General features: G+C 28.1%; 1 protein-coding gene across 1 annotated transcript; it reads left to right on the top strand.

The window, feature by feature from the left end:
• LOC127290935 (frizzled-4-like) lies at positions 1 to 27256 on the top strand. Its single transcript, XM_051319778.1, has 6 exons — positions 1 to 954; positions 23205 to 23427; positions 23522 to 23709; positions 23788 to 24072; positions 24201 to 24405; positions 26016 to 27256. Exons 1-6 carry the CDS (start codon positions 751 to 753, stop codon positions 26621 to 26623), a joined length of 1713 nt encoding a protein of 570 aa, XP_051175735.1. The 5' UTR covers positions 1 to 750; the 3' UTR covers positions 26624 to 27256.

Here is a 27256-nt window from a genome sequence, read left to right as displayed (position 1 = left end):
TTTTGTAAAGTGTGGTCGAAAAAAAATTTCTTTCCTCTCTCGAATTCAATGTGATTGAAGTTAAAAAAAAAAAAAAAAAATTTTTTTTAATTTTTTCTTCAACAAAGTGAAATCTAAAAATTTTTACCAATTAAACAATAATATAAATTATATTTATAACAATTACTTATCAAAAAAAAAAAACGAAAAAAAATTTATAATAATTATACAATAAATTATTATTATTGTTATAATAAAAGTGATCTATTTTTTATTATCATCTCTATATAATATAATAATAATAATAATAATAACAAAAGTACCAAGGGGCTAATTTTTCTTTTTTATAATGCCCGTTAACATGCAAAATAAATAAAAATAATAATAACAAAAAATAATAATAATAAAGTATACAATAAATAATTCCAGTTTTGTAAAAAAAAAAGTGACAGTGACTAAACTATAGTTTTATATAAACAAACTTACTTTCGATAAATTGTTATTATTTTACTTAATTCCCTATTTTATATAGGGAATTTTTGTTTTCAATTTTAGTTTTGGTGGCAAAAAGTAGTGCAAAAAAAAAAGTTAATTTAAATGAAAACTAGAAGAAAAAGAAGATGATGATAATAAACAAAATGGAATATTGTAAAAAAGTGATTTCAATGGATAGTGTAAATTTAGTGAATAACTGGATTCCTCAGTTTCGTCTTTAAGAAGAAAGAAAGAAAAAAAAATTTAAAAAAAAAAAAAAACAGACTAAAACCAAAAATGAATCTAATTTGGACAACGTTGGCCCTAATGGCAATTACGAGCCTCGTAAATGCCTGGGGCATTTACCACACTGGTCATCATCCTGGCACTGACACAAAATGCGAAAGGCTAAGCGTTTCCTTTTGTCGAGGTCTTGGCTATAACCTCACGTCCATGCCAAATTTTATGGGCCACGAAAATCAGTTACAAGCTGAACGCGGGGTAAGATATATAGAAAAAAAAGAAGGAGACTTCTTTTTTATATTATATATATATATATATATATATATATATATATATACTAATTCTCAGAACTCTCATCGACTTGCTTCTCTTTTTAGCTTGAAAGAAAGAATGAAAGAAAGGCGCATTTTTTTCAAGTTCTTTTGGCCCCTCTCCCCTCGCATGTTTTCTCTTTTGTTGTACCATGAATTTAGACATTCATTTCACGGACGTACACGGCTCCTTTTATGATTATATATATATATATATATATATATATATATGCCGGTCCATACTCTTCTCGAGAAAAGCATAACTCAGGCAAAGATTAATTAGAGTATTGTAAAATTTACCATATATAGGTGTATTTGGGTATGTGATATAGATAATAATGGGACATTGATTAGCGATTTTAATTTTAGTATAATGTTTTAGTTTAGAGGTTATGTAACTTCTATAAAGTTAATTTAAATTGTATGTACATTGAGGTTAACGTTAACTAAAGTTCACGTAAACTAAAGTTAACGCAAACTAAAGTAAATGCAAACTAAAGTTAACGTAAACTGAAGTTAACGCAAAGTAAAGTTAATGCAAACTAAAGTTAATACAAACTAAAGTTAACGTAACCTAAAGTTAACATAATCTAAAGTTAACGTAAACTAAAGTTAACATAAACTAAAGTTAACGCAAACTAAAGTTAACATAAACTAAAGTTAACGCAAACTAAAGTTAACGCAAACTAAAGTTAACGTAAACTAAGGTTAACATAAACTAAAGTTAACACAAACTAAAGTTAACGTAAACTTAAGTTAATCCAAACTAAAGTTAATGCAAACTAAAGTTAACGTAAACTGAAGTTAACGCAAAGTAAAGTTAATACAAACTAAAGTTAACGTAAACTAAAGTTAACGTAACCTAAAGTTAACATAATCTAAAGTTAACGTAAATTAAAGTTAACATAAACTAAAGTTAACGCAAACTAAAGTTAACAGAAACTAAAGTTAACGTAAACTAAGGTTAACATAAACTAAAGTTAACGCAAACTAAAGTTAACGTAAACTAAGGTTAACGTAAACTAAAGTTAATTCAAACTAAAGTTAACACAAACTAAAGTTAATGCAAACTGAAGTTAACGCAAAACGGAAGTTAACGCAAACTAAAGTTAATGCAAACTAAAGTTAACATAAACTAAAGTTAACGCAAACTAAAGTTCACGTAAACTTATGTTAAACCAAACTAAAGTTAATGCAAACTAAAGTTAACGCAAACTAAAGTTAAGACAAACTAAAGTTAACGTAAACTAAATTTAATCCAAACTAAAGTTAACATAAACTTAAAGTTAATCCAAACTAAAGTTAACACAAACTAAAGTTAATGCAAACTAAAGTTAACGCAAACTAAAGTTAACGTAAACTTAATGTTACCACAACTTAAAGTCAACATATTCTAAAGTTAACATAGCCTAAAGTCAACATAATCAAAGGTTAATAAAGTCTAGAGTTAACATAACTTCAAGTTAACATAACCTAACATATCAAAAGTTGACATAACTTAAAGCCAATTATTTCAAAATTAGTTAAACTTATTTTTAACAAAATCTCAAGTTAACATAACCTAAAATTATTATAACGTACAGATTAACATCGCCTAAAGTTAACATAACCTAAAGTCGACATAATATAAGGTTAACAAAACATAAAGTTAATATAACTTAAAGTTAGTATAACTTAAAGTTAACATGACGTAAAGTCAAAATAATAATATGAAAAAATTAATGAAAGCTTAGGTTAACAAAACCTAACGTTAATGTAACATAATCTAAATAAAATTTAAGGTTAATTAAACCTAAAGTTAATATAACACAAAGTTATATTTAACGTTGGATTAAACGTACTTTGGATTATGTTAACTTTAGGTTGTATTAACTTTAGATTATGGTGACTTAAGGCTATGTTAATTTTAGATTATGGTGACTTAAGGTTATGTTAACTTTAAGTTGCTGTTAATTTAGGTTAATGTAATCTAATGTTAATTAAGTTAATTTGGTTATATTAATTTTAGGATTTTGTTAATCTTAAGTTACATTAACTTTAGGTTTAATTGACCTTATATTCTGTTAACTTTTAGGTTATATTAACTTGAAGTTATGTTAACTGTAGGTTGTGTTATGGCTTTAGATTATGTTAACTTTATGTTGTGTTAGCTTTAGATTATGTTAACTTTAAGTTGTGTTAGCTTTAGATTATGTTAACTTTAAGTTGTGTTAACTTTAGATTATGTTAACTTTAAGTTGTGTTAACTTTAGATTATGTTAACTTTAAGTTGTGTTAACTTTAGATTATGTTAACTTTAAGTTGTGTTAACTTTAGATTATGTTAACTTAACATTATGTTAACTTTAAATTACATTGACTTAAAGTTGTGTTAACTTTAGGTTATTTTAACTTTAAGTTAGTGTTACTTAAGGTTATTTTTAGCTAAGATTACTGCATATTGACTTTTAGGTTATGTTAAACTTTAGGTTAATGTTAATTTTGTGGTTATACACTGTAACCTATAATGTTAATATAACTTTAAACGTGAATATTAACTTAAGGTGAAATTAACTTTACCTTAATATAACCCCAGCCTAATATAAAAAAAAAAAAAAAAAAAAATAGAAGAACATCTGGACCCGCGAGATGTTATCTCTCGATAAAGAGCCACCGGTTTCTACGCTGGTGAATGTTCGCAACGGGGATTCTAATACGAACTCTTGTATCACTGGTCATCGCTTTGTATGAATGGAGAAATAAAAATAAAAAAAATTGTGGGCACATTACCAAACGGGATATATATATATATAATGAAAGGCGAGAGAACGCGCGCGGGGATATTTATATACATATAGTGATGAAGAACACGAAATTGGTTTTAGCTCCCTTTGCCGCATATCTTTAATCGCTCTGCGTCGCCTTGAAAAAAAAGGGGGAAAGATACAATAAAAAAAAAAAAAAAAAAAAACGGGTCTCATTTCCTGAAATTTTAATTGACTATAAAAAAAAGAATTCCATTGCAATCCGACATCTGCAAAGGAGAGTGTCATTAGCGTATATACTTTTCTCTGGATTAAATGTGCGCACTTATATATATATATATATACTTCATACATACATACATAAATATATAAATATAAATATATATATATAAAGTAGCCCAAAGTTAATATAACCTAAAGTCACCACAACCTAAAGTTAACACTACCTACTTGTAATACAACCTACTGTTAAAATAACCTGAAATTAACGAAATTTAAAGTTAACAAAACCTAAAGTCAACATAATATAAAGTGAACACAATTTAAATTTAATATAACCTAAAGTTAACATAACCTAAAGTCAACGTAATTTAAAGTTAGTTTAATCTAAATTTAAGAAAATCTATAAAGTTAACATAACAACTTCAAGTAACATAACTTTAGATTGTGTTAACTTTAGTTTATGTTGATTTTAGGTTGTGTTAACTTTAGATTAAGTTGACTTTAGGTTGTATTGATTTTAGGTTATATTAAATTTAGGTTGTGTTAACTTTTAGTTTATGTTGATTTTAGGTTGTGTTAACTTCAGATTAAGTTGACTTTAGGTTGTATTGATTTTAGGTTATATTAAATTTAGGTTATATTAAATTTAGGTTGTGTTAACTTTATATTATGTTGACTTTAGGTTGTGTTAACTTTAGATTATGTTGACTTTAGGTTGTGTTGACTTTAGGTTGTGTTAGCTTTAGTTTATGTTGATTTTAGGTTGTTGTGTTAACTTTAGATTATGTTGACTTTAGGTTCTGTTAACTGTATAGGTTATGTTAACCTTAGAATATGTTAACTTTGGGTTATATTATCTTTAACTTATCGTTATTTAAGGATACTTTATATAACCTAATGTTAATTATAGGTTAAGTAAACTATAGGATTTTGTTGGTTTTAAGTTACTTTATATGTATATGTGTGTATGTGTATATATATATATATATATATATATATATATATATATATATATATATATATATATATATATATATGCGACATGCGTTTTTCTGATAAGGATAATTGCCTCGATTGTTAAAAAACGGATATATAAAAGAAGGAATGAATTTATAATAATTACAAAACTTGATCAATGAGGGACAATGTCATTTTAGTATTTATCTATATATATCTATACATAATTATAAATTTTTTTTTTTTTACTGAGAGATTATAATGATGTATATGAACGCGATTACATGATTATAATGGTATGGTCGATGAAGCGATTATAAATAGATATATACACATATATATGATGATGAGGAGATGCTAAAAGGGAAAACTTATAATGCTGAAACAACAGGTGAGAGCACATTTTAAAGCGACATGCTCGATAAGACGTCTGGAGATATGATCAAACATACCGCTCGCGATATATATATATATATATATATATACGAGACATTGTAAATCATTTTTCAACGCGATATCTCCTCTATAATACCAAAGAGCTTTAAATACACGATTATTTATATATAAATATATTTTTTTTTATATATAATATATTTTATATAATATATATATATTTTTTAATATAAACCGAAAAAAAAATTTATTTATTTATTGAAAATATTCTTAATTTAAGAGAGGATTTCTCTTATTTTAATGCATATTTTCCACTAGAATATAATGCAAAAAGAATTCCTCTTATTTTAAGAGGATTATTCTTTATTTAAAAATATTCCTCTTAAAATAAGAGGAAAAATACTCTTCGATTACGAATTTTCCTCTTAATAAATAAGAGGAACATTTCTTTCTTGAATTAAGAGTATAATATTCTTGATTCAGGAGGATTTTCGTAAAAAAGGAATTTTCCTCTTAAAATAAGAGGAAAATATTTTTCCATTAAGAGTAATATTATTTAAAAATATTCTTAATTTAAGAGAGGATTTCTCTTATTTTAATGCATACTTTCCACTAGAATAATAATGCAAAAGAATTCCTCTTATTTTAAGAGGATTATTCTTTATTTAAAAAATATTCCACTTAAAATAAGAGGAAAATACTCTTCAATTGAGAATATTTCTCTTAAAGTAAGAGGAATATATTTTTTGATTAAGAATATTTTTTTTTTTTTTTTTAAATTTAAGGAAAATTCTCTTTAATTAGGAATATTATTCTTAAAATAAAAGGACAATAATTCTCTCTAATTAGGAATATTACTCTTAAAATAAGAGGAAAAATACTCTTTGATTACGAATTTTCTCTATTAATAAATATAAGAAGAAAATTTCTTTCTTGAATTAAGAGTATAATATTCTTGATTCAAGAGAATTTTTCGTAAAAAGGAATTTTCCTCTCAAAATAAGAGGATAATATTCTTTGATTAAGAGTAATATTATTGAAAATATTCTTAATTTAAGAGGATTTCTCTTATTTTAATGCATATTTTCCACTAGAATATAATGCAAAAAGAATTCCTCTTATTTTAAGAGGATTATTCTTTATTTAAAAAATATTCCACTTAAAATAAGAGGAAAATACTCTTCAATTGAGAATATTTCTCTTAAAGTAAGAGGAATATATTTTTCGATTAAGAATATATATATTTTTTTAATTTAAGGAAAATTCTCTTTAATTAGGAATATTATTCTTAAAATAAAAGGACAATAATTCTCTCTAATTAGGAATATTACTCTTAAAATAAGAGAAAAAATACTCTTCGATTACGAATTTTCCTCTTAATAAATAAGACGAGGAAAATTTCTTTCTTGAATTAAGAGTATAATATTCTTGATTCAAGAGAATTTTCGTAAAAAGTAATTTTCCTCTCAAAATAAGAGGATAATATTCTTCGATTAAGAGTAATATTATTGATTCAAGAGGATTTTCGCAAAAAGGAATTTTCCTCTATTTTCAAGTATATATATATATATATATATATATATATATATATGTTTTGAACATATATACGAAACGAAATGTCTGTTTACAATAAGTTTTATCTTTACTTATGCTTTTAGTGACCGCGATTCTTGAAATTCACACGTTTCCATGGCTTTTGTAAACCTTTAAAAGTGGCTCTTGAAATGATGATTTATTCTTTAAATACGCCATAAGTATGTTGAGGGACAGCGCGTGTTTGTTTATTCAGAAGCTATATTATAGCTTTGATCTCTTCTTCCCTTGAGTGCCTCTCAAATATATATATATATATATATATATATATATAGGTACACATTCTCGAATTACCATTTACCAATACTAAAGTAAAAAATAATTCATCCATTTCCTAATCAGTTTTTTTTTTTTTTTTTTGAGAATCTAAAATCAAATAAAGATAAAATCTTATACTAACCGGAAGTCTTAATATTTTTCTCATAAAGCTGGAATATTTTTTTCTTTGCAAATGTTACCGCATGGGATGTATATATATATATATATATATATATATATATATATATGTGTATGAAGAACGGGTTTTAAATTCGGTATAAATTTTTTTTTTTAACGATCATCATCATCATCATCATCATCATCAAGAGCAGAGAGTGAAGAAGTTGAAGAAGTTGAAAAAGATGAAGAAGAAGAAGAAGAAGAAGAAGAAGAAGAAGAAGAAGAGAGACGAAGGAAAAGAAGCAAGTCCCGTGCAAATGCGCATAAGACCCGCCAGTAATTACGGTCCGACGTTAATTGAACGTCCGACGATGAAAGGAACCGCCGCCACATTATTTTCAAGGCATGCTTCTCATCGTGATCTTCTGTTCGCACATCAAGCTTCACATGCCCTCATCGAGCAACCCGTAGCTAATTGCCCACGCACATTGTTATACATATATATATATATATATATACAAAAGAGCCACACGGCAATTTATAATATATTCATTCGAAATTATTTCAAAATTTTTTTTTTCACTTTTTTTTTCTATTATTATTTTAAAATCCATTTGATACAATAGAAAAATGGTATTAAAAAGGTGAAAAAATACAAATTTAGAAAAAAAGGATTCAATTATTATGGAATGACCCCGAAAAATGATTATAAATTAGAAAAGAATTGGGAAACTGGGAATGTTGGGAAACTTAATACTTATATGTTTTTTGTACTATATGAATGACATCATTTAAAGACCAAAAAAAAAAAATACGAATTTTGGAGAAAATCGTAAATTTGTTACGGAATGACCCAAAAAAAAAAAAAAAAATTCAAAAAAAAACAATTATAACTTCCAAACAAATTAAAAGATTGTTATATGAAATTCGGTAATTATTATATATTCAATGCTATAAATGACACACTATAATTGCGAAAAAATACAAAATTTTGAAAAAAAAGCGTGAACTTGATACGGAATAACCCCCCACCCCCCCCCCAAAAAAAATCCAAAAAACGGTTATAAATTGAAAAATAATTATCGTATTGTTGTGAAACTTTGTAATTTTGTTCTTTGCTATGGATAACACTATTTAAAGGCAAAAAAACTACAAATTGAGAAAAAAGCGTAAATTCGTAACAGAATGACCCAAAAAAAAAAAAATTCAAAAAACGGTTAAAAATTTGAAAATAATTCGCGAATTACTGTGAAATTTGGTAATTATGTTCTTTGCTATGGATAACACTATTTAAAGATAAAAAAATACAAATTTAGGAAGAAAGCCAAAATTTGTTACGGAATGACCCAAAAAAAAAATCCGAAAAAAACGATTATAACTTCTAAACAAATTAACAGATCGTTATAAAATTTGGTAATTATGTTCTTTGCTATGGATAACACTATTTAATGGTGAAAAAATATAAATTTAAGAAGAAAGCAGAAAATTTGTTACGGAATGACCCAAAAAAAAATCCGAAAAAAACGATTATAACTTCTAAACAAATTAACAGATCATTATAAAATTTGGTAATTATGTTCTTTGCTATGGATAACACTATTTAAAGGCAAAAAAACTACAAATTGAGAAAAAAGCGTAAATTCGTAACAGAATGACCCAAAAAAAAAAAAAATTCAAAAAACGGTTAAAAATTTGAAAATAATTCGCGAATTACTGTGAAATTTGGTAATTATGTTCTTTGCTATGGATAACACTATTTAAAGATAAAAAAATACAAATTTAGGAAGAAAGCCAAAATTTGTTACGGAATGACCCCAAAAAAATCCAAAAAACGATTATAACTTCTAAACAAATTAACAGATCGTTATAAAATTTGGTATTTCTGTTCTTTGCTATGGATAACACTATTTAATGGTGAAAAAATATAAATTTAAGAAGAAAGCAGAAAATTTGTTACGGAATGACCCAAAAAAAAAATCCGAAAAAAACGATTATAACTTCTAAACAAATTAACAGATCATTATAAAATTTGGTAATTATGTTCTTTGCTATGGATAACACTATTTAAAGGCAAAAAAACTACAAATTGAGAAAAAAGCGTAAATTCGTAACAGAATGACCCAAAAAAAAAAAATTCAAAAAACGGTTAAAAATTTGAAAATAATTCGCGAATTACTGTGAAATTTGGTAATTATGTTCTTTGCTATGGATAACACTATTTAAAGATAAAAAAATACAAATTTAGGAAGAAAGCCAAAATTTGTTACGGAATGACCCCAAAAAAATCCAAAAAAACGATTATAACTTCTAAACAAATTAACAGATCGTTATAAAATTTGGTATTTCTGTTCTTTGCTATGGATAACACTATTTAATGGTGAAAAAATATAAATTTAAGAAGAAAGCAGAAAATTTGTTACGGAATGACCCAAAAAAAAAAATCCGAAAAAAACGATTATAACTTCTAAACAAATTAACAGATCATTATAAAATTTGGTAATTATGTTCTTTGCTAAGGATAACACTATTTAAAGGCAAAAAAAACTACAAATTGAGAAAAAAGCGTAAATTCGTAACAGAATGACCCAAAAAAAAAAAATTCAAAAAACGGTTAAAAATTTGAAAATAATTCGCGAATTACTGTGAAATTTGGTAATTATGTTCTTTGCTATGGATAACACTATTTAAAGATAAAAAAATACAAATTTAGGAAGAAAGACAAAATTTGTTACGGAATGACCCCAAAAAAATCCAAAAAAACGATTATAACTTCTAAACAAATTAACAGATCGTTATAAAATTTGGTATTTCTGTTCTTTGCTATGGATGACACTATAGTTAAAGAAGGATAAAAAAAATCAATTTTGAAAAAAGCCAAAATTTGTTACGGAATGACCCTAAAAAAAAAACGATTACAAAATTCGAAAATAATCACTGGATCGTTATGAAACTTGGTAATTATGTTTTTTTTTTTTTTTTTTTGCTATGAATCACATATTTTAAAGGCAAAAAAATACAAATTTAGTTAAAAAAAAAAACGGTTAAATTTATGATGGAATGACCCCAAAAAAATCCAAAAAAACGATTATAACTTTTAAAGAAATTAATGGATTTTTATGAAACTTTGTAATTATATTCCTTCTAATGAATTACACCCCTTTCTAATCTAACCTAAAAGCGCAAAAAAAAAACGTTTTTTTGCTTATATTTGAGGTTATGTAATATCAACAAATAATTTTTTTTTTTTTGTCAAAAAAATCGTTACAGCATATGAAAGTATACTATTCTTACCTTTTAAAATGCGGTTTTGAAAATTTAAAAAAAAATCTTAAAATCAGGTCAAATTAAAATACGAACATAACCTCAAAAAATTCAAGATGTAGAGAGGTTGGCGCGTAGGAGGGCGAAGTATATATATATATATATATATATATATATGTATATGTAAACATAAACAATTTCTGAAGTTTGGAAAATACTCTTTTTGGATAAACTACTTTATGTTTGAAGGGAAAAGCATCTTAGATCTTATATATATAGAGAATGATGACTGCTTCTAAAAGCTTAAGCTGTTCCGACATCAAAAGAACTTCTTGCTATAAACACATAATTCATTATCTCTAAAGCTGCGGTGTACTCAACTCAATTTAGAAACTAATGCATGCCTCGTATATATGTTATAGTTTCTTAATGGAAACTTTGAGTTAGTTCATCAAACATATTTAAAGGAAACGTGAATAACAAAATTTTGTTCTAAATTTGTATATCAGCAAAATTTCACTATTTCTCCAGTTATATTTTACTATTTTTCAGCTATATTTATGTATAGGGAAAAAATAAAAAAAAATTTTGAGAAAAAAAGAATACAATTTATACGGAATGACCCTAGAAAAAATTTAAAAAAAAAAAACGGTAATAAATTCAAAAAAAAAATTACCTGCTTAATTATGAAACTTGGTAATTATTTTCTTTGCTATGGATGACACTATTTAAAGGCAAAAAAACTACAAATTGAGAAAAAAAAGCGTAAATTCGTAACAAAATGACCCAAAAAAAAAAATTCAAAAAACGGTTAAAAATTTGAAAATAATTCGCGAATTACTTTGAAATTTGGTAATAATTATGTTCTTTGCTATGGATAACACTATATTTAAAGATGAAAAAATACAAATTTAGGAAAAAAGCAAAAATTTGTTACGGAATGACCCAAAAAAAAATCCAAAAAAACGATTATAACTTCTAAACAAATTAACAGATCGTTATAAAATTTGGTAATTATGTTCTTTGCTATAAATAACACACTTTTAAAGCAAAAAAAAAAAAAAATACAAATTTTGAAAAAACGTAAATTTGTTACGTAATAACCCAAAAAAAAATCCAAAAAACGGTTATAAATTGAAAAGGAATTAACAGATCGTTATAAAATTTGGTACTTCTGTTCTTATTTGCTTCTGTTTCTTCTTAACACTAGTTAAAGGCGAAAAAATACAAATGCAGAAAAAATTTATTAGAAAATGACCCAAAAAAAATTATAACTTCTAAATAAATTAACGGATTTCAAGATTTGCATTATAATTCTTACCTTATACAGAAAAAATTTTATTTGGTTCAAATAATCAGTTGACTACTATTTTTAAGTAAACATATTTACTTGAATCAAATAATTTTTTATTTGAATTAAATAAACCGTATTTGAATCAATAAATATTGTATTTGAAAAAAAAAACTAGCATTTAATTGACTCAAATAATAAAATATTAGATACAAATTTTAATTCTTTAATAGTCAAAAGTGATTTTTTGAATCAAAATAAATTTTTTTCACTATATAGATTAGTAATTTTTAATGAATTTTCTTTTTTGGAAGTTATCTGAATAATAAAAATCCTTTACTTCGTGAACGAAACAATTTTCTTGATCCATACTGTTTTCTTAATTTTAAGAAATTGAACGCTTTTGAAGTTATATCTGAATAGTAAAAATCCTTTATTTCGTTTGCTTCTCTGGTCCTCTATATTTCCCTCCTTTTCAAGGGAATGAAGTTTTTGAAGTTATCTGAATAATAAAAATCCTTTATTTTTTTTGTATGAAACATTCTGACACTATTTTGTTTCAGTATTTTTCAAAACGGATTTTAGTTTTTAAAGTATCTTAATAAAACAAATTTTCCAATAAAACATATTATTATGTTTCATATTGTCTCTATTTTTTAACGTATTATACTTTTTGAAAGTTATCTGAATAGTAAAAATTCTTTATTTCGTACCCATAACGTTCGTTTGCTTTATGTTCTTCTATTTTTTTTAACCTGTTTCACTGTTTTTCCTATTTTTAACGGATTATAGATTTTGAAGTTATTTGAACAATAAAAATTCCTTTTTTCGTGGTCGAAAAATCCCTCTACTTTATGTTCTTCTATTTTTTCTTAACCCTTTATAGTTTTTGCCAAAAAATTGTTACCTGCAAAAATTCGTAATTACAAGTTTCGTATTTATCTTATTAGAACTACTATATAGTAATAATTTAACGAAATTTCTAATTACCATACTATTTTTTAGAATTCTTTACAGCAGCCTATATAATTTAAAATTAGAATTAGTAATTCAAATAAAAGTATATTTTAAAACGTTATTCCAAAGACAAAGATACATCTTTTCGAGCCAGTAAATTTTTTTCTAATTACCTACTATAAATGTATCTCTATCTATCTATATAGATACATATATAAACACGATCACCTGGACTTGAGACATCAATTGGCAACATTTTTGACACACATACCAATAAGAGAGTAATAATACAGAAATACGCAACATGCGCAGACAACGTTTATGGAAAGATAAAGTGCTGTATCTCTATCTCTCTCCCTCTCTCTCTTTCTTTTTGACTTGAAATGCTTTAAAGGTATTAAGCCGGCCTACATGCCTAAGCGCGAGCGGAGCAATATACTGTATACAACCTAGTGTTCCAAGGCCTGTCTTGGCCTCAAGAGAGAAAGAGAGAGAGAGAGAGAGAGAGAGAGAGAGAGAGAGAGAGAGAGAGAGAGAGAGAGAGAGAGAGAGAGAGAGAGAGAGAGAGAGAGAGAGAGAGAGAGAGAGAGAGAGAGAGAGAGAGAGAGAAGCATCAAAAGCAGCCGCCTTAATGTTATTACGATAATAATACTGAACGCGAGCGAGAGTGAACCCTTATAGCTATAAATACCACTACTCTCGCACGTTCTAGCTGTATATGTATATACATATATATGTACAAAAAACACATATTCAATACAACCACATCGTCATTTCATCCTACTGTCACGATTTTACGCACATTCTTCACTCATTTGTGAATATATGTGTATATACCTAAGTTCGGACCATATTGCTAATCCTCAATTTTGGATTTTTTTTTTCATTCATCTTCTTTTTTATATTCTAAATAAAAGAATTGTATGATTCGTAATTGCAAGATTTGTCATTTTTAACGGATTACAGTTTTTCGAAGTTATCTGAATAATAAGAATTCTTTATCTCGTATTTTTTTTACTGAAAGATTTTTGTTTGATACAATTTCTATCATCAGGATTTGTAATTTTTAACGGATTGTAATTTTTTTTGAAGTTATCTGAATAATAAGAATTCTTTATTTCGTATTTGTAAATGAAAGATTTTTATTTGGTATGATTCCAATTTGCAAGATTCGTAATTGCAAGATTTGTATTTAGTATAATTCTTACCTTGATGATCCGTATTTGCTGCTTTTATAACTGCAACATTTGCATTTAAAACATTTGTAATTGTTAGATCCGTAACTGCAAAATTTTTTTATTTGGTATGATTTTAAACTACAAGATTTGTAATTAAAAGATTTCTATTTGGTAAGATTCTCAACTAAAAGATTCGTAATTTCAAAATTTATATTTATTATGATTCTCACCTTAAAGATTCAAAATTAGTAGATTCTTAATTGCAAGATTTGTATTCAAAAAATTCGTAATTGTTAGATTTGTAATGGAGTGATTTGTATTTGGTACGATTCCGACCTCTAAGATTCGTGATTTTAAAATTTATATTTAGTATGATTCTTACCTTGATGGTCCATAATTAATAGATTCGTAACTGCGAAATTTGTATTCAAAAAAAATGATTTCTACTTCCAAAATTCGTAATTTTTTACGGATTGTAATTTTTTTTGAAGTTATCTGAATAATAAGAATTCTTTATATCTAATTTTTTGACTGAAAAATTTTTGTTTGATAAGATTTCTATCTTTAGGATTTGTAATTGCAGGATTTGTAATTTTTAACGGATTATAGTTTTTTAAAGTTATCTGAATAATAAGAATTCTTTATTTCGTATTTGTAATTGCAAGATTTGTATTTGATATGATTTCAATCTCCAAGATTCGTAATTCCAAAATTTATATTTAATATAATTCTTACTTTGATGGTCCATAATTAGGAAGATTCGTAACTGCGAAATTTGTATTTAAAAAAATGATAATTGATAGACTTGTAACTAAAATATTTATATTTTGCACGATTCCTACCTCCAAGATTCGTAATTTTTAACGGATTATATTTTTTTTGAAGTTGAATGAATAATAAGAATTCTTTATTTCGTATTTTGTAACTGCATGATTTGGTATGATTCCTACCTGCAAGAATCATAATTGCATGATTTGTATTTACTATGATTCTTACCTTGATGATCCGTATTCGCTGGTTTTATAACTACAACATTTGCATTTACAAGATTCGTAATTGTTAGATTCGTAACTGCAAGACTTGTATTTGGTATGATTTTAAACTGCAAGATTTGTAATTGAAAAATTTCTATTTAGTAAGATTCTCAACTAAAAGATTCGTAATTCAAAAATTTATATTTAATATGATTCTCACCTTAAAGATTTAAAATTATTAGTAGATTTGTAACTGTAAGATTTGTATTTTAAAAATTCGTTATTGTTAGACTTGTAACTAACAGATTTGTATTTGGTACGTTTCCTACCTGCAGGATTCGTAATTGTAAGATTTGTAATTTTTAACGGATTATAGATTTTTGAAGTTATCTAAATAATAAGAATTCTTTGGTTTTGTCTACGCTTACAGCAATGGATATTTCAGAATATTTTACGGACGTCCTAGAAGTATCCGGAAATTACTATATCCCAGAACGTCCATTGCAGATTGGATATATCCGGATGTTTTGTAATTGTATGAAATATTATCACTGTTTCCCTATTTTTTGGGATCGATTGTTTCGAAGTTCTTTGAATAATATGAATTCTTCATTTCGTATTTGTGACTGCAAGATTTGTATTTCAAAAATTCGTAATTGTTAGACTTGTAACGGAGAGATTTGTATTTGGTACGATTCCTATACCTTCAAGATTAGTGATTTTAAAATTCGTAATTTTTAACGGATTTTAGTTTTTGTGAAGTTATCTAAATATTAAAAATTCTTTAATTTTTATTTGAAATATTCTGATATTTCTCTGTTTCCTTGTTTTTTTTTAACGAATTGATGCATTTAAAGTTATCTGAATAATAAGAATCCTTTATTTCGAAATAAAAAACATTGTCATGTTTCTCTGTTTCATAATTGAAACACACATTACAGAGATAAAAAAAGGTCATTCGCCTTCTTTAAACGAATTCAGTTGGGATTATTATCGATGATGCACATACTCAAAAAGAACTAATTTGCCCACCACATATATACGAATTAACTAAACCTTAATTAATTAACCTCCGAATGATCCTTCGAATAGAGTAGATTGCTTCAAAAGCCCTTTAATATATATAAGGCCTTGCAGCAGCAGCAGCAGCATTGGACTCAGTGAAGATTCATGAGGGATTTATCTCCGCCGGCGATCATCAAACGTAACCATCGGGTCTGATCGTCTTAATGCGATTTTCTTGTCGAGCTGTATATAAGTACGTTTACATTCATATATATGCGCTTAGAAAAAGATTCTCTCCTTCATAATGGAATTTCATGATTAAAAAATTATTTTTGATTATCAAAAAAATCTTATCCCTTTTCTGCGTTAAAGTTGAGTTTTTCTCAAAAAAAATAACTTTTCCATTCTTTTTCTTCTGAAAATATTAATTCGGTATAATTTTTTGGATTTGTATTTTTTTTGGGATAATTAAATGTATATGTGTTTGGGATTTTATATTCGGTTAATATTTATATGTAAATCCTTTTGCTCGCACTATAAACGGTAATCTGGTTGCGAAGTTCTCAACAGAGGGAGAAGACATGGCGCCGACATTCTTTTAAAGGAATGGAATACGAATAAACCCTCTCTTCCTCTGGCAGAGCGAAAAACCTCGATCTCCTTTTTCTATAAGCAGTGGTATTTCTATAGAAGAACTCTTTTTTTTTTTTTAATTATCACTGAATTCCAGTTGTTTTTCATTTTACCTTCAACAATATTGTGTAATAGTGGATTTTTCACTAATCACCTTTCTGTAATTGCTGAAGGATTTGACGAAACAATAATTATAGGTGATTCTAAAAAAGTACTAAATTATTTAAAAGCTGCTCGAGCACTATTTAAGAAATAAAGAATTCTTATTATTCAGATAACTTCAAAACATTCGTTGCCGGAAAAATAGGGAAACAGTAAAATATGAATTAAATTATTTTTATAAGGAATTAATTTATAATTTAATTTTATAATTTTTTATTATTTAGTTTCATTAAAGCTCAGACTTTCACCAAAAAATATTTTTTTGATCAGCATCCGGATATCAAACGGAAGTATTAGAGATATTCTGATTTCCGAATACTTCTAGGACGTTCGTAGAATATTCTGAAATAATTGTTACTGTAAGTGTAATAAAAAAGAATTCTTATTATTTGGATAACTTCAAAAATCCCATTTCCTCTAATTAATTCGAGCATATCATTCCAAACCAAATTCCACCAAAGCATATTTTGTTTTCTTCTTCATTCGTTTAAAAAAAAAAAATTGTGTCCCTTCGATCATTTGGCGGAGAATTATGTGCGATGATTTATACCATTTCGGAGAATTGGTTTGTAATTTTTTGTTTTGTCTTACTATTTTCTTCTTTAAGTGAGTGACGGTCGAAGACGAAGAAGAAGAGAATTTTTAGTAAGAAACTCCGCGCTCGTCTTGCTCGAATCAAAATAATCTGAACGTTTCACGGTGAATTTCTCTCCCTTTGGAATAGCGCAGAAGCCTGAATAGCCCTGGCATTCACGATCCGGTCTCTTCAGGTCTTCGGCCTCTCTCTCTCTCTCTTTCTCTCTTACTTTGGCGAAGGAATGAAGTAAGAAAGCCGTCTCTTTGTCGGCTCACTCTTAAACCTTCTCTCTTTCTCTGCTCGTTTCTTCTCCCTTTAATACATTCACCTTATTCTTCATCATCATCTTCTTCTTCTTCTTCTTCTTCTTCTTTTCTCTAAATCCTCAGGTTCAAGCTAAAGATGACCAAGGAACTAAATAATAATATGCAATATGATTAATTAATTTGCAAAAACTTTTATAAAACTTTGTTTTGAGGAATGACATAATTCCCTCGAGTGTTATTGAAATCTCCTTTTAATAATAAACTGTAGTAAATAGATTATTGCTCCCCTTTTGTATGAGAGGCTATTCAATTTTTTTTTCACTCTATACTTTTATGCGTGGATTAATTTCAAGACTTTAAATAATGGAATGACCATATTGACGTCAAAGAAACCGCTATCGTTGTGTTTCAAAGCCTTTTTCATGAAGCAAAGGATTATAACTACGATCAACTTTTACAGATCCTGTATCCTGGTTTGATAAATATTGAACTTTTTAAAAAATAAATGTTTAAAATTTAAGATAGAGAAAATAATTTTAGACTTGAAGGATATAAATATGATATAGGCATCATTTCGTGAAAGGTAATTGCTGTCCTTAACGTTCATTCAACATCCGGTCAAAAAACTTTTTGGTTGCGCAATGAACGTCAATTACAGCCCAGAGAGAGAGAGAGAGAGAGAGAGAGAGAGACTATCCTTCTTTTAGGGTTCGGCAAACAGTACAATTTTTAACTTTGTAACCATCATCCACCTCCATCTTGTGCGAGCTTCTTTCAAGAAGGCAAAACACAGACGTTGCTGTCAATTATAAAATCCCGTCCATTCTTCCCGGAAGGCTTGAAATTACAGTGTATCTGTGTTCATAATCTACGTCTTCGACCCTCTGCGCCACACCATAGTCTTCCCTCTTCTCATTTCACACAATTCTTTTTGATGTTTTTTTTTCCCTATAATCTGTATATTAATATCTTTTTTTGTTTAAATATTAATATTTGTAGCCGGATGATTTTTAATTAAGGGAAATAGAATTTTTAAAGTTAGTCGAATAAGAAGAAATTTTGTTTTAATTTTTTTGAAGAAAGAATGTCATCAGATTAATTTGAATTGTCTACGTACAAATAATATACACCTAGTAAGTTCTAATTTTTCTGTATCTAAATATTTAATAGGTTCAGACTTGAACAATTGGAGATTTTTTAAATAATTTTAACAATATGCAAAACCACATTTACACTACATGCTACGTGCAAAGTCAGTTGAAGTTATCTGAATAATAAGAATTCTTTATTTCGCTTTTGTAACTGAAAGATTTGGTATGATTCCCATCTGCAAGAATCATAATTTCATGATTTGTATTTACTATGATTCATACCTTGATGATCCTTATTCGCTGGTTTTATAACTGCAACTTTGGTATTTTCAAAATTCAAAATTGTTAAGATTCGTAACTGCAAAATTTTTATTTGAAATGATTTTAAATTGCAAGATTGGTAATTTAAAAATTTCTAATTGATAAGGTTCTAAACTGCAAGATTCGTAATTCCAAAATTTATATTATAATTCTTACCTTGAAGATTCGAAATTAGTAGATTTGTGACTGCAAGTTTTTTACTTAATAAATTCGTAATTGTTAGACTTGTAACTAAAAGATTTGTATTTAGTACGTTTCCTACCTGCAGAATTTGTAATTGTAAGATTTGTAATTTTTAACGGATTATAGATTTTTGAAGTTATCTAAATAATAAGAATTCTTTGGTTTTGTCTACGCTTACAGCAATGGATATTTCAGAATATTTTACGGACGTCCTAGAAGTAACCAGAAATTACTAAATCCCAGAACGTCCATTGCAGATTCTGGATATATCCGGATGTTTTGTAATTGTATGAAATATTATCACTGTTTCCCTATTTTTTGGGATCGATTGTTTCGAAGTTCTTTAAATAATATGAATTCTTCATTTCGTATTTATGACTGGAAGATTTGTATTTGGGTACGATTCCTACCTAAAGGATTCCTAATGATTCGTAATTTTTAACGGATTTTAGTTTTTGGAAGTTATCTGAATAATAAAAATTCTTTATTTCATATAGAAGAAATTTCGTTGTATCAATTTTTTCAAAGGATTCAAATTTTTAAAGTTATCTAAATAATGAAAATTCTTTATTTCTTTTCAAAAATTTTCCAATTTTTCAAGGAAATTAAATTGTTTAATTACAATCAATTGCGATAGGGTCAATTAGTAAATTGGGACCGAAATTTTGAAAATTAATTTTATATAGAGTCAGAAATTTGGAGGATCATTCACTAAAGAATAAAAATTTTCACTTTGTACAGTTAGTCTGTAAATATTTACTTTTTTTTATAATTTAGTTATACTTTTATTAATTTTATTAATTTGTAAAGTAGCAAAAATTTTGTATCAAAAATTAAAAACCATGTAGAATTAAAAATTTACCTTGATCGTTGTCTAAGCAGAAAATATTAAACTTCCGTTGAACACTGTTCTTGTTTGACAATCCTCCTTTTCTTTCTTCCGACAAAATTTTGTTTTCATCTCTTTTTGCACTGATTATATGTGAACATTTACGATATATCCAAAGGAAGGTCGAATCCCACGATGAAGAACAAGCAGAAGGAGTTTTAAAAAGAGTGCAAGGGCGTTCGCAAAGTCGCATGGGTTAAAAAAAAAGTGGACAAGGGACTGAGTGATGTCTCCTGGACATCGATGGAGGATCAGAGTAGATTTCACGATGCGTGCGTGTATATAAATGTATATATACGAAATGTATACGAGTATTTGAGAGAATGAGGGGAAGAAAAGAAAGAAGTTGAAGGAAGAGGTTCCTTGTGTATAAGAGAGGGATAATTTTCAATCGAGAGTAAGAAAGAGAGAAGCAAAATGGCTCGCTTGAGAGGTCTTCCGTTCGTTATTTCGCGTTTTTTCCGTCACGGGCTTTGGCGGACCGCGAACGTGGGGAAAAAGAGCCGCTGCGTAGACAAGGCCGGAAGATGAAAAGAGAAAGAATGAGTGAGAGAAAGAGAGAAAAAAAAGGAGAGTAGCCGAAGAAGCCTGTAGAACGGCATTTTAAAGCAGCTGACAGACAAGTAAGCTTGGAGACAACAAGACGTCCGTCTTTTGCTCCACGATTTCTCAGTCGAACTTATCCTTTTTCACATTTATTCTTCTTCTTCTGCTGCTGCTGCTGCTGTTTCTTCCTTGGCGGCTTCCCTTACTGTTTTTATTGTAACTCTTTTTTTTCTTCCTTCTTCGTTCCCTTATATTCTTTTCGAATTCTACTTGCTCCATTATTCCCCCATCGTTTCGCTTTTTTCCACGAAGTTTTAAGGTCGTGTATCCCGCACGTCAATTGTCACTTATTGTTCACATTTTCCACAGGGAATTATCATTTTGGTATTGTAACAAAAAAATGCTAAATTTTTTTTTGCAAATTAATTAAAAGTCGAAACCATTGAATTAATTTGAAAGAAAATCGTATTTGAATCTAGGGAAAAGAATTTTCCAAATTGGGGGAAAATTTAAGTACTTCCGGATTAGAAATTTTAGATAAAAGAAGACGAAGACCTCCCATACAAGCGATGATGACTCGTGCGAATATAAGGGGATACTTTTGAAAATAGAATTTCTTTGATCTGAATCTATATATTGTTATAATACAAAGAAGAATTACTTTATCGAGTGGGAAGGTCGCCCTAAATGGGAATAACGATTTAATTCGTAAATCTCAATAGATGCCTTTCTACTCTTAAAGCAAATTGGTGACAGAAATTCAGAAATTTTTTTTTGAATTATGCCAGACAATTTGTATCTTTTTCCATTGGAATGATAAATGCGAAAAAAACTAATTCTAATAGATGCGAAAACTAATTTTACTATATGCAAAAACTAATTCTACTATACATGCAAAAAATACTTCTATACTACCAGCAAAAACTACGTTTATACTAAATACGAAGTTTTTTAATTAAATTGAAGCTATTTGAATAATAAGAATTCTTTATTTCTGAAAAATTTTAATCCCTCCATGTGACACTATTTTTCAAGTAATTGAAGTTATCTGAATAAAAAAAATATTTAATTTACGAAGCATTCTCCTGCATCTCTGTTTCTCCATTTTTAAGGAATTGATCCTTTTGAAGTTATCTAATTAATAAAAAATTCTTTATTTTGTTTATGAAATATTCTCCTTCTTCACTTCTAGTGGGCACAAAACGTACTCTCCTCCATAAACGTTCTTAGAAATTTAATGTCCGCCTAAATAACGTTCTGAAAATGTTTTTTGTTCGCCAAACGTTTTCGGAACATGAAACATCCATAGAATGTTATTTTAGCAGACATGCAATTCTAAAAACGGTTTAAGAACATAATTGGAGTATTATGCTGCTTTACTGGCTCCCTATTTTTAAGTGATTGATGTTTTTGAAGTTTACTGAATAAAAAAATTATTCTTTTTTATTTCTAATGTATTCTCCCGCACGTCATTGTGCCTCTTCAATTCCGCAGGGATTGATAAAATTTGAAGTTATCTGAATAATAAAAATTCTTTATTACCACTAAAAAAAAAGTCTCCTAATACTGATAAATACGATTCAAGGGTTTGATGAATTTTGAAGTTATCGAAATAGTAAAAATTATTTATCTTGTTTATGAAGTATTTTCCTGCATTACTTTATCCCTTCGATTTCAGGGATTGATGAATTTTGAAGTTATCTGAATAATAAAAATTCTTTATTACCACTTAAACAAAAAGTTTACCAATCCATAGAAATACGATTCCAGGGATTGAAGATAATTTCGAAGTTATCTGAATAATAAAAATCCTTTATTTCCACTCCCAAAAAAAATTTCCAAATACAGATAAAAAATCCTAAACAGATTAGATATCTGTATTTAGCGTTAAAATGTTGTTGTCTGAAAATCCAAAATTGTATAGCATACCCGTAGACTGGTTTCCCTTGTGAATTTGATGCCTTGAGGATACATTGTGAATGTATAAATATATATATATATATATTTATATACGTGTATATACTGGTTGGCTAGAGGAATATGCGTGCACGTGTATAAGAAGATGCTGCCAGGGGGCCTGGAGTGTTACCCGCGCGCCATAAGATGGGTTACCACGTAATTTCATGGGAACTATAATTTGGGCGAATGGGTCCAAGGGAGAGAGAGATGCGAAGAAACGCGGACTGAACTGTAATGGGCGAATCTAAGGCCCACCGAAAGCACTGGTCCGTCGAGAGAGGCGGGAAGAATGGGCGGGATAATTACCCGCGATGCACGCCGCTCGTTATATCTCAAGTCTCTCCTCTCTCTCTCTCTCTCTTTCCATCTCACTATGTCGTCTTTTTTCTTTTTCCGCCTCCGACGCCTTCCATCGTTTCTTTTTCTTCTTTTCATGATCCTCATCCAAGAGATCTGAATTTCAAAACATCAAAAATCTTTTGCGCCTCAATGCGAATATAATGAAGGCCCATTAGCCATGATTTCTCCAATAGTGGGGTTTGAGAAATATATTTTTTTTGTTATTTTCCGATTTTTTTTTTAGGAGATTTTAATTAGTGTTTCTTTTTTCTGTTTCAGCTTCAACAATTTATGCCATTGGTGCATAATAATTGTTCACGACATTTGATGATATTTTTTTGCGCTGTTTTTGCACCTGTATGTTCGGAAAATATGGCTATTCCACCATGTAAACCATTGTGCTTGTCGGTGAGACGTGCTTGTGAGCCAGTATTATCGAGATTCAATCTTCCTTGGTTAAATATACTTGACTGTGATCGTTTCCCAGAATCAAAATTCAGTGGTAGGTTGACCAATGATTTTTTTTTTTTTTTTTTAAATAAAAATGTTTATCTGATCTTGTGGAGAAAATCATGAGGAAATTCTTTTTGTTTCAGGAAATACTCTTTGCGTGCAACCGCCACAGGAAGAAGCAACTCTATCGGAAACCCTATCGCAAGTTGTTTCGCCAGCAATACAGCAGCAATGGCCTGCTCAATCATTGCAACCAACTCAGCTACCTGCTGCAACCAATCACCATAATCAATGTCCAAAACATTTTATTCAAGCACCGGATATTCATAACGTTAGTTGGACAATTTTTTTTGTGATCTTATCTTCGGGGGAAAAAAAATTTTAATTTTCTTTTTTTTTTTACTTGTAGATAACGTGTATTCCAAAGTGTGGTGCAGACGCTTATTATCGGACAGAGGACAAAAGATTCACAGAACGTTGGATGATTGGATGGGCATGGCTTTGTTTTCTCTCGACGCTTTTTACTCTTCTCACATTCTGGGTGGATCCCTCTCGATTTCGTTATCCTGAAAGGCCAATTGTCTTTCTTGCTTTGTGTTATAATTTACTATCGGTCGCTTTCATCATTCGAGGGGCTGTTGGTTCTGAAAATTTGAGCTGTGCCAATCAACATGATGGGCCATCTTATGTACCAGTAAGTTAATGAAATGTTTTTTTTCTACGGATTTTAGAAATGCTTTCGAACGGATTTTAGAAATAGTTTTCGACAGATTTTTCAGAAATGTTTTTTAATTTCGCTGATGTAAAATTTTTCATTAACAGGTACACGATGGTCTAAGAAGTATTCCTTGCACAATTTGGTGGTTCGCGAGATATTATTTTGGATTAGTAAGCAGCGTCTGGTGGATGATTCTCTGCGGTTGTTGGTTTCTAAGTGCAAAACATGAATGGAGCAGTGAAGCTTTACACAATATTGCAACTTATTTGCACGCCGTCGCCTGGGGCCTGCCAATTCTTCTCACTACTGGTAATTATTACAAAAGACAAAAGAAGTGTCTTTAGAAATATATCATAAATTAGTATTGTAACTATTCAGACGTGCAGAAGAAAATTGACTTTAAAGTACAATAGATTTTTTTCTATTCTTTCATATTTTTTTAATCAAATTAATTTTTTGCTTCAAACTGAATGTTTTGTAAATATTTGCATAATACATTAAACAGAATTACTGATATCTCAAAAAAATGAAGCAGGTAGCATTTTGATCTTAACGGATATTTACTTCAAATTTTTTTTTCGTTCAGTCATAGTGTGACTGTTTTCAAATTTTTAAAGGATTGATAATTTTAAAGTTATCTGAATAATAAGAATTCTTTATTTCGTTTATGAAGCATTTTTTTTTCTTCACTTGTTTCGTCATTTCTAAGGAACTGATTCTTTCAAATTTTTTAGGATTATAAAAATTAATTATGAAACATTCTCCTGCTTCACTGTTTCTCTATTTTTAACGGATTGATGCTTTTGAAGTTATCTGAATAATAAGAATTCTCTATTTTGTTTATGAAGCATTTTCTTGATCCACTGTTTCCTTATTTTTAGAGAATTGCTGATTTTAAAATTATCTGAATCATAAGAATTCCTTATTTTGCTTATGAAGCATTTTCTTATTAAGCATTTCCTTAAGTTTAAGGAATTGATGCTTTTGAAATTATCTGATTAATAAAAATTATTTATGAAACATTCTCCTGCTTTACTATTTTCCCATTTTTAACGGATTGAAGATTTTGAAGTTATCTAAATAATAAAAATTCTTTATTTCATTTTATAAAACCTTTTGTTCTTTTACTGTTTCCCTAGGATTTATGCTTCTGAAATTATTTATGAAACATTCTTCCGCTTCACTGTTTCACTATTTTATAGGGATTGATGCTATTGAAGTTATCTGAATAATAAGAATTCTCTATTTTGTTTATGAAGCAGTTTCTTGATCAACTGTTTCCTTATTTTTAAGGAATTGCTGATTTTGAAATTATCTGAATCATAAGAATTCCTTATTTGAAGCATTTACTTATTAAGCATTTCCTTAAGTTTAAGGAATTGATGCTTTTGAAATTATCTAAATAATAAAAATTATTTATAAAACATTCTCTTATTTCACTATTTCCCCATTTTTAACGGATTGTAAATTTTGAATTTATTTGAATAATAAAAATCCTTTATTTCGTTTATGAAACATTGAGATGCTTCTCTGCTTTCTTATTTTTCAACGAGTTGTAGATTCTTACCTGCAAGATTCCCAATTGTAAAATTCGTAATTTTTAACGGATTTTAGCTTCTGGAAGTTATCTGAATAATAAGAATTCTTTGTTTCCTTTATGAAACTTATTCCGGCTTCACTGTTTTCCCATTTTTCGAGAGATGAAACTTTTTTGAAGTCATATCTATAAAAAAAAAAAAATCTGTTATGAAAATGTCACGTGCTGTTTTCTAAATGTTTTTTTTAACGGATTATATAGTCATTGAAGTTATCTGAATAATAAAAATTCTTTACTACCAAAAAAAAAATAAAATAAATAATACACTAAATTAGTCACTTAAATGAATAGCTAATTTTCAAAATTTTAAATTCATTTTCAGGTTCACTCATTGCAAAAAGTGTCGTAGCAGACGAATTAACGGGCCTCTGTCAAATTGCCGACGAATCTGCCATCTGGCTCGAAGTATTTCCACATGCAATACTTCTATTTTTAGGTTGTATTTTTGCATGTCTAGCTGGTGGCGCACTCGTTCGTGTAAGACGAGCCGTACGATCAGCTGGTCGTAGTGCAACAAAGCTAGAACGACTAATGACAAGACTGGGAATATTTGCATTACTCTATGCATTACCAGCACTTGGTTCATTGGCTTGTACAATTTATGAATCACGTATTAAACCATTGTGGCGTGAATTTGCATTTTTAGCCGCATATAATTGTATAAATGCACAAAATTGTGATCACGGTCCAATTTATTCGGCAGCTGGACTTGAAGTTGCATTATTGAGGCTTTTTTTGTCATTGGTAATTGGCGTCACTGCCGGTATGTGGGTTTGGTCAGGAAAAACATGTAGAGCATGGAGTCGATTATTAGCGGCTCCCAGTAAATTATCAAGGCCACCAGTCAATCTTGAGGCAAATCATCATCAATACGTCGATTACAGTATGTTCCATGGATTGAAATCAGTCGATTCTGTGGCTGTTGCGTGAAAAAAAAATTATTTATAACAAAATTTAAAAAAAAAACAAAAGTTTTTGTAGTATTTATAAAAAAAAAATTCTATTTTGTAATTTTTACAACAAAGTGACTCAACATACGTGAAGATTTCTCCTGACGGTAATAAAGGAACCTTTATTATTAGTCGATAATATAGAAATCTTTATTGACATCAGTCGATAATACAGAATTCTTTATTGTCATCAGTCGGTAATACAGAAATCTTTATTATCACCAGTCGGTAATACAGAATTCTCAACTATCCTCATGTCGGTAATGTAGAAATCTAACTAAAATTTTGTAATTTTAATTTTAAAAAAAGGAATCCTTTATTACCGTCTGTCGGTAATATAGACATTTTTGTAATTTTAGCACGAAAAAAAGAAAGATTGTCTTTTTTTTTAATACATACAGTATTGTAACTTTTTTTAAAAAAAAGTTTTTGTATATTTAAAAAATAATATCTATTTTCTCGTAACATTTTGTATATTTTGTAAATATTGTAAATGAATGAATATTGAAATAAGGCTTGAAAAGTACTTATCGTATGTATTATTGTATATAGTGATTGTTTATTGTAACAAAAAATACATAAAATAAAATTTTACATTTTAATATTTCTTAAA

This window comes from Leptopilina boulardi, unplaced genomic scaffold, assembly GCF_019393585.1.
Source record: "Leptopilina boulardi isolate dan_hultmark-lab unplaced genomic scaffold, ZJU_Lbou_2.1 LbouV2_97, whole genome shotgun sequence".
Taxonomy (NCBI): domain Eukaryota; kingdom Metazoa; phylum Arthropoda; class Insecta; order Hymenoptera; family Figitidae; genus Leptopilina; species Leptopilina boulardi.
The sequence above is the reverse complement of the archived record's forward strand: the minus strand, read 5'-3'. Positions and strand labels throughout refer to the sequence as shown.

What these genes read in the sequence shown, in the direction of transcription:
- LOC127290935 (XM_051319778.1), top strand. Translation starts at nt 751, where the DNA reads ATGAATCTAATTTGGACAACGTTGGCCCTAATGGCAATTACGAGCCTC. An exon ending in AAGCACCGGATATTCATAAC is followed by an intron (nt 23,710 to 23,787) that starts GTTAGTTGGACA and finishes TTTTACTTGTAG; the next exon opens with ATAACGTGTATTCCAAAGTG. An exon ending in ATGGGCCATCTTATGTACCA is followed by an intron (nt 24,073 to 24,200) that starts GTAAGTTAATGA and finishes TTTCATTAACAG; the next exon opens with GTACACGATGGTCTAAGAAG.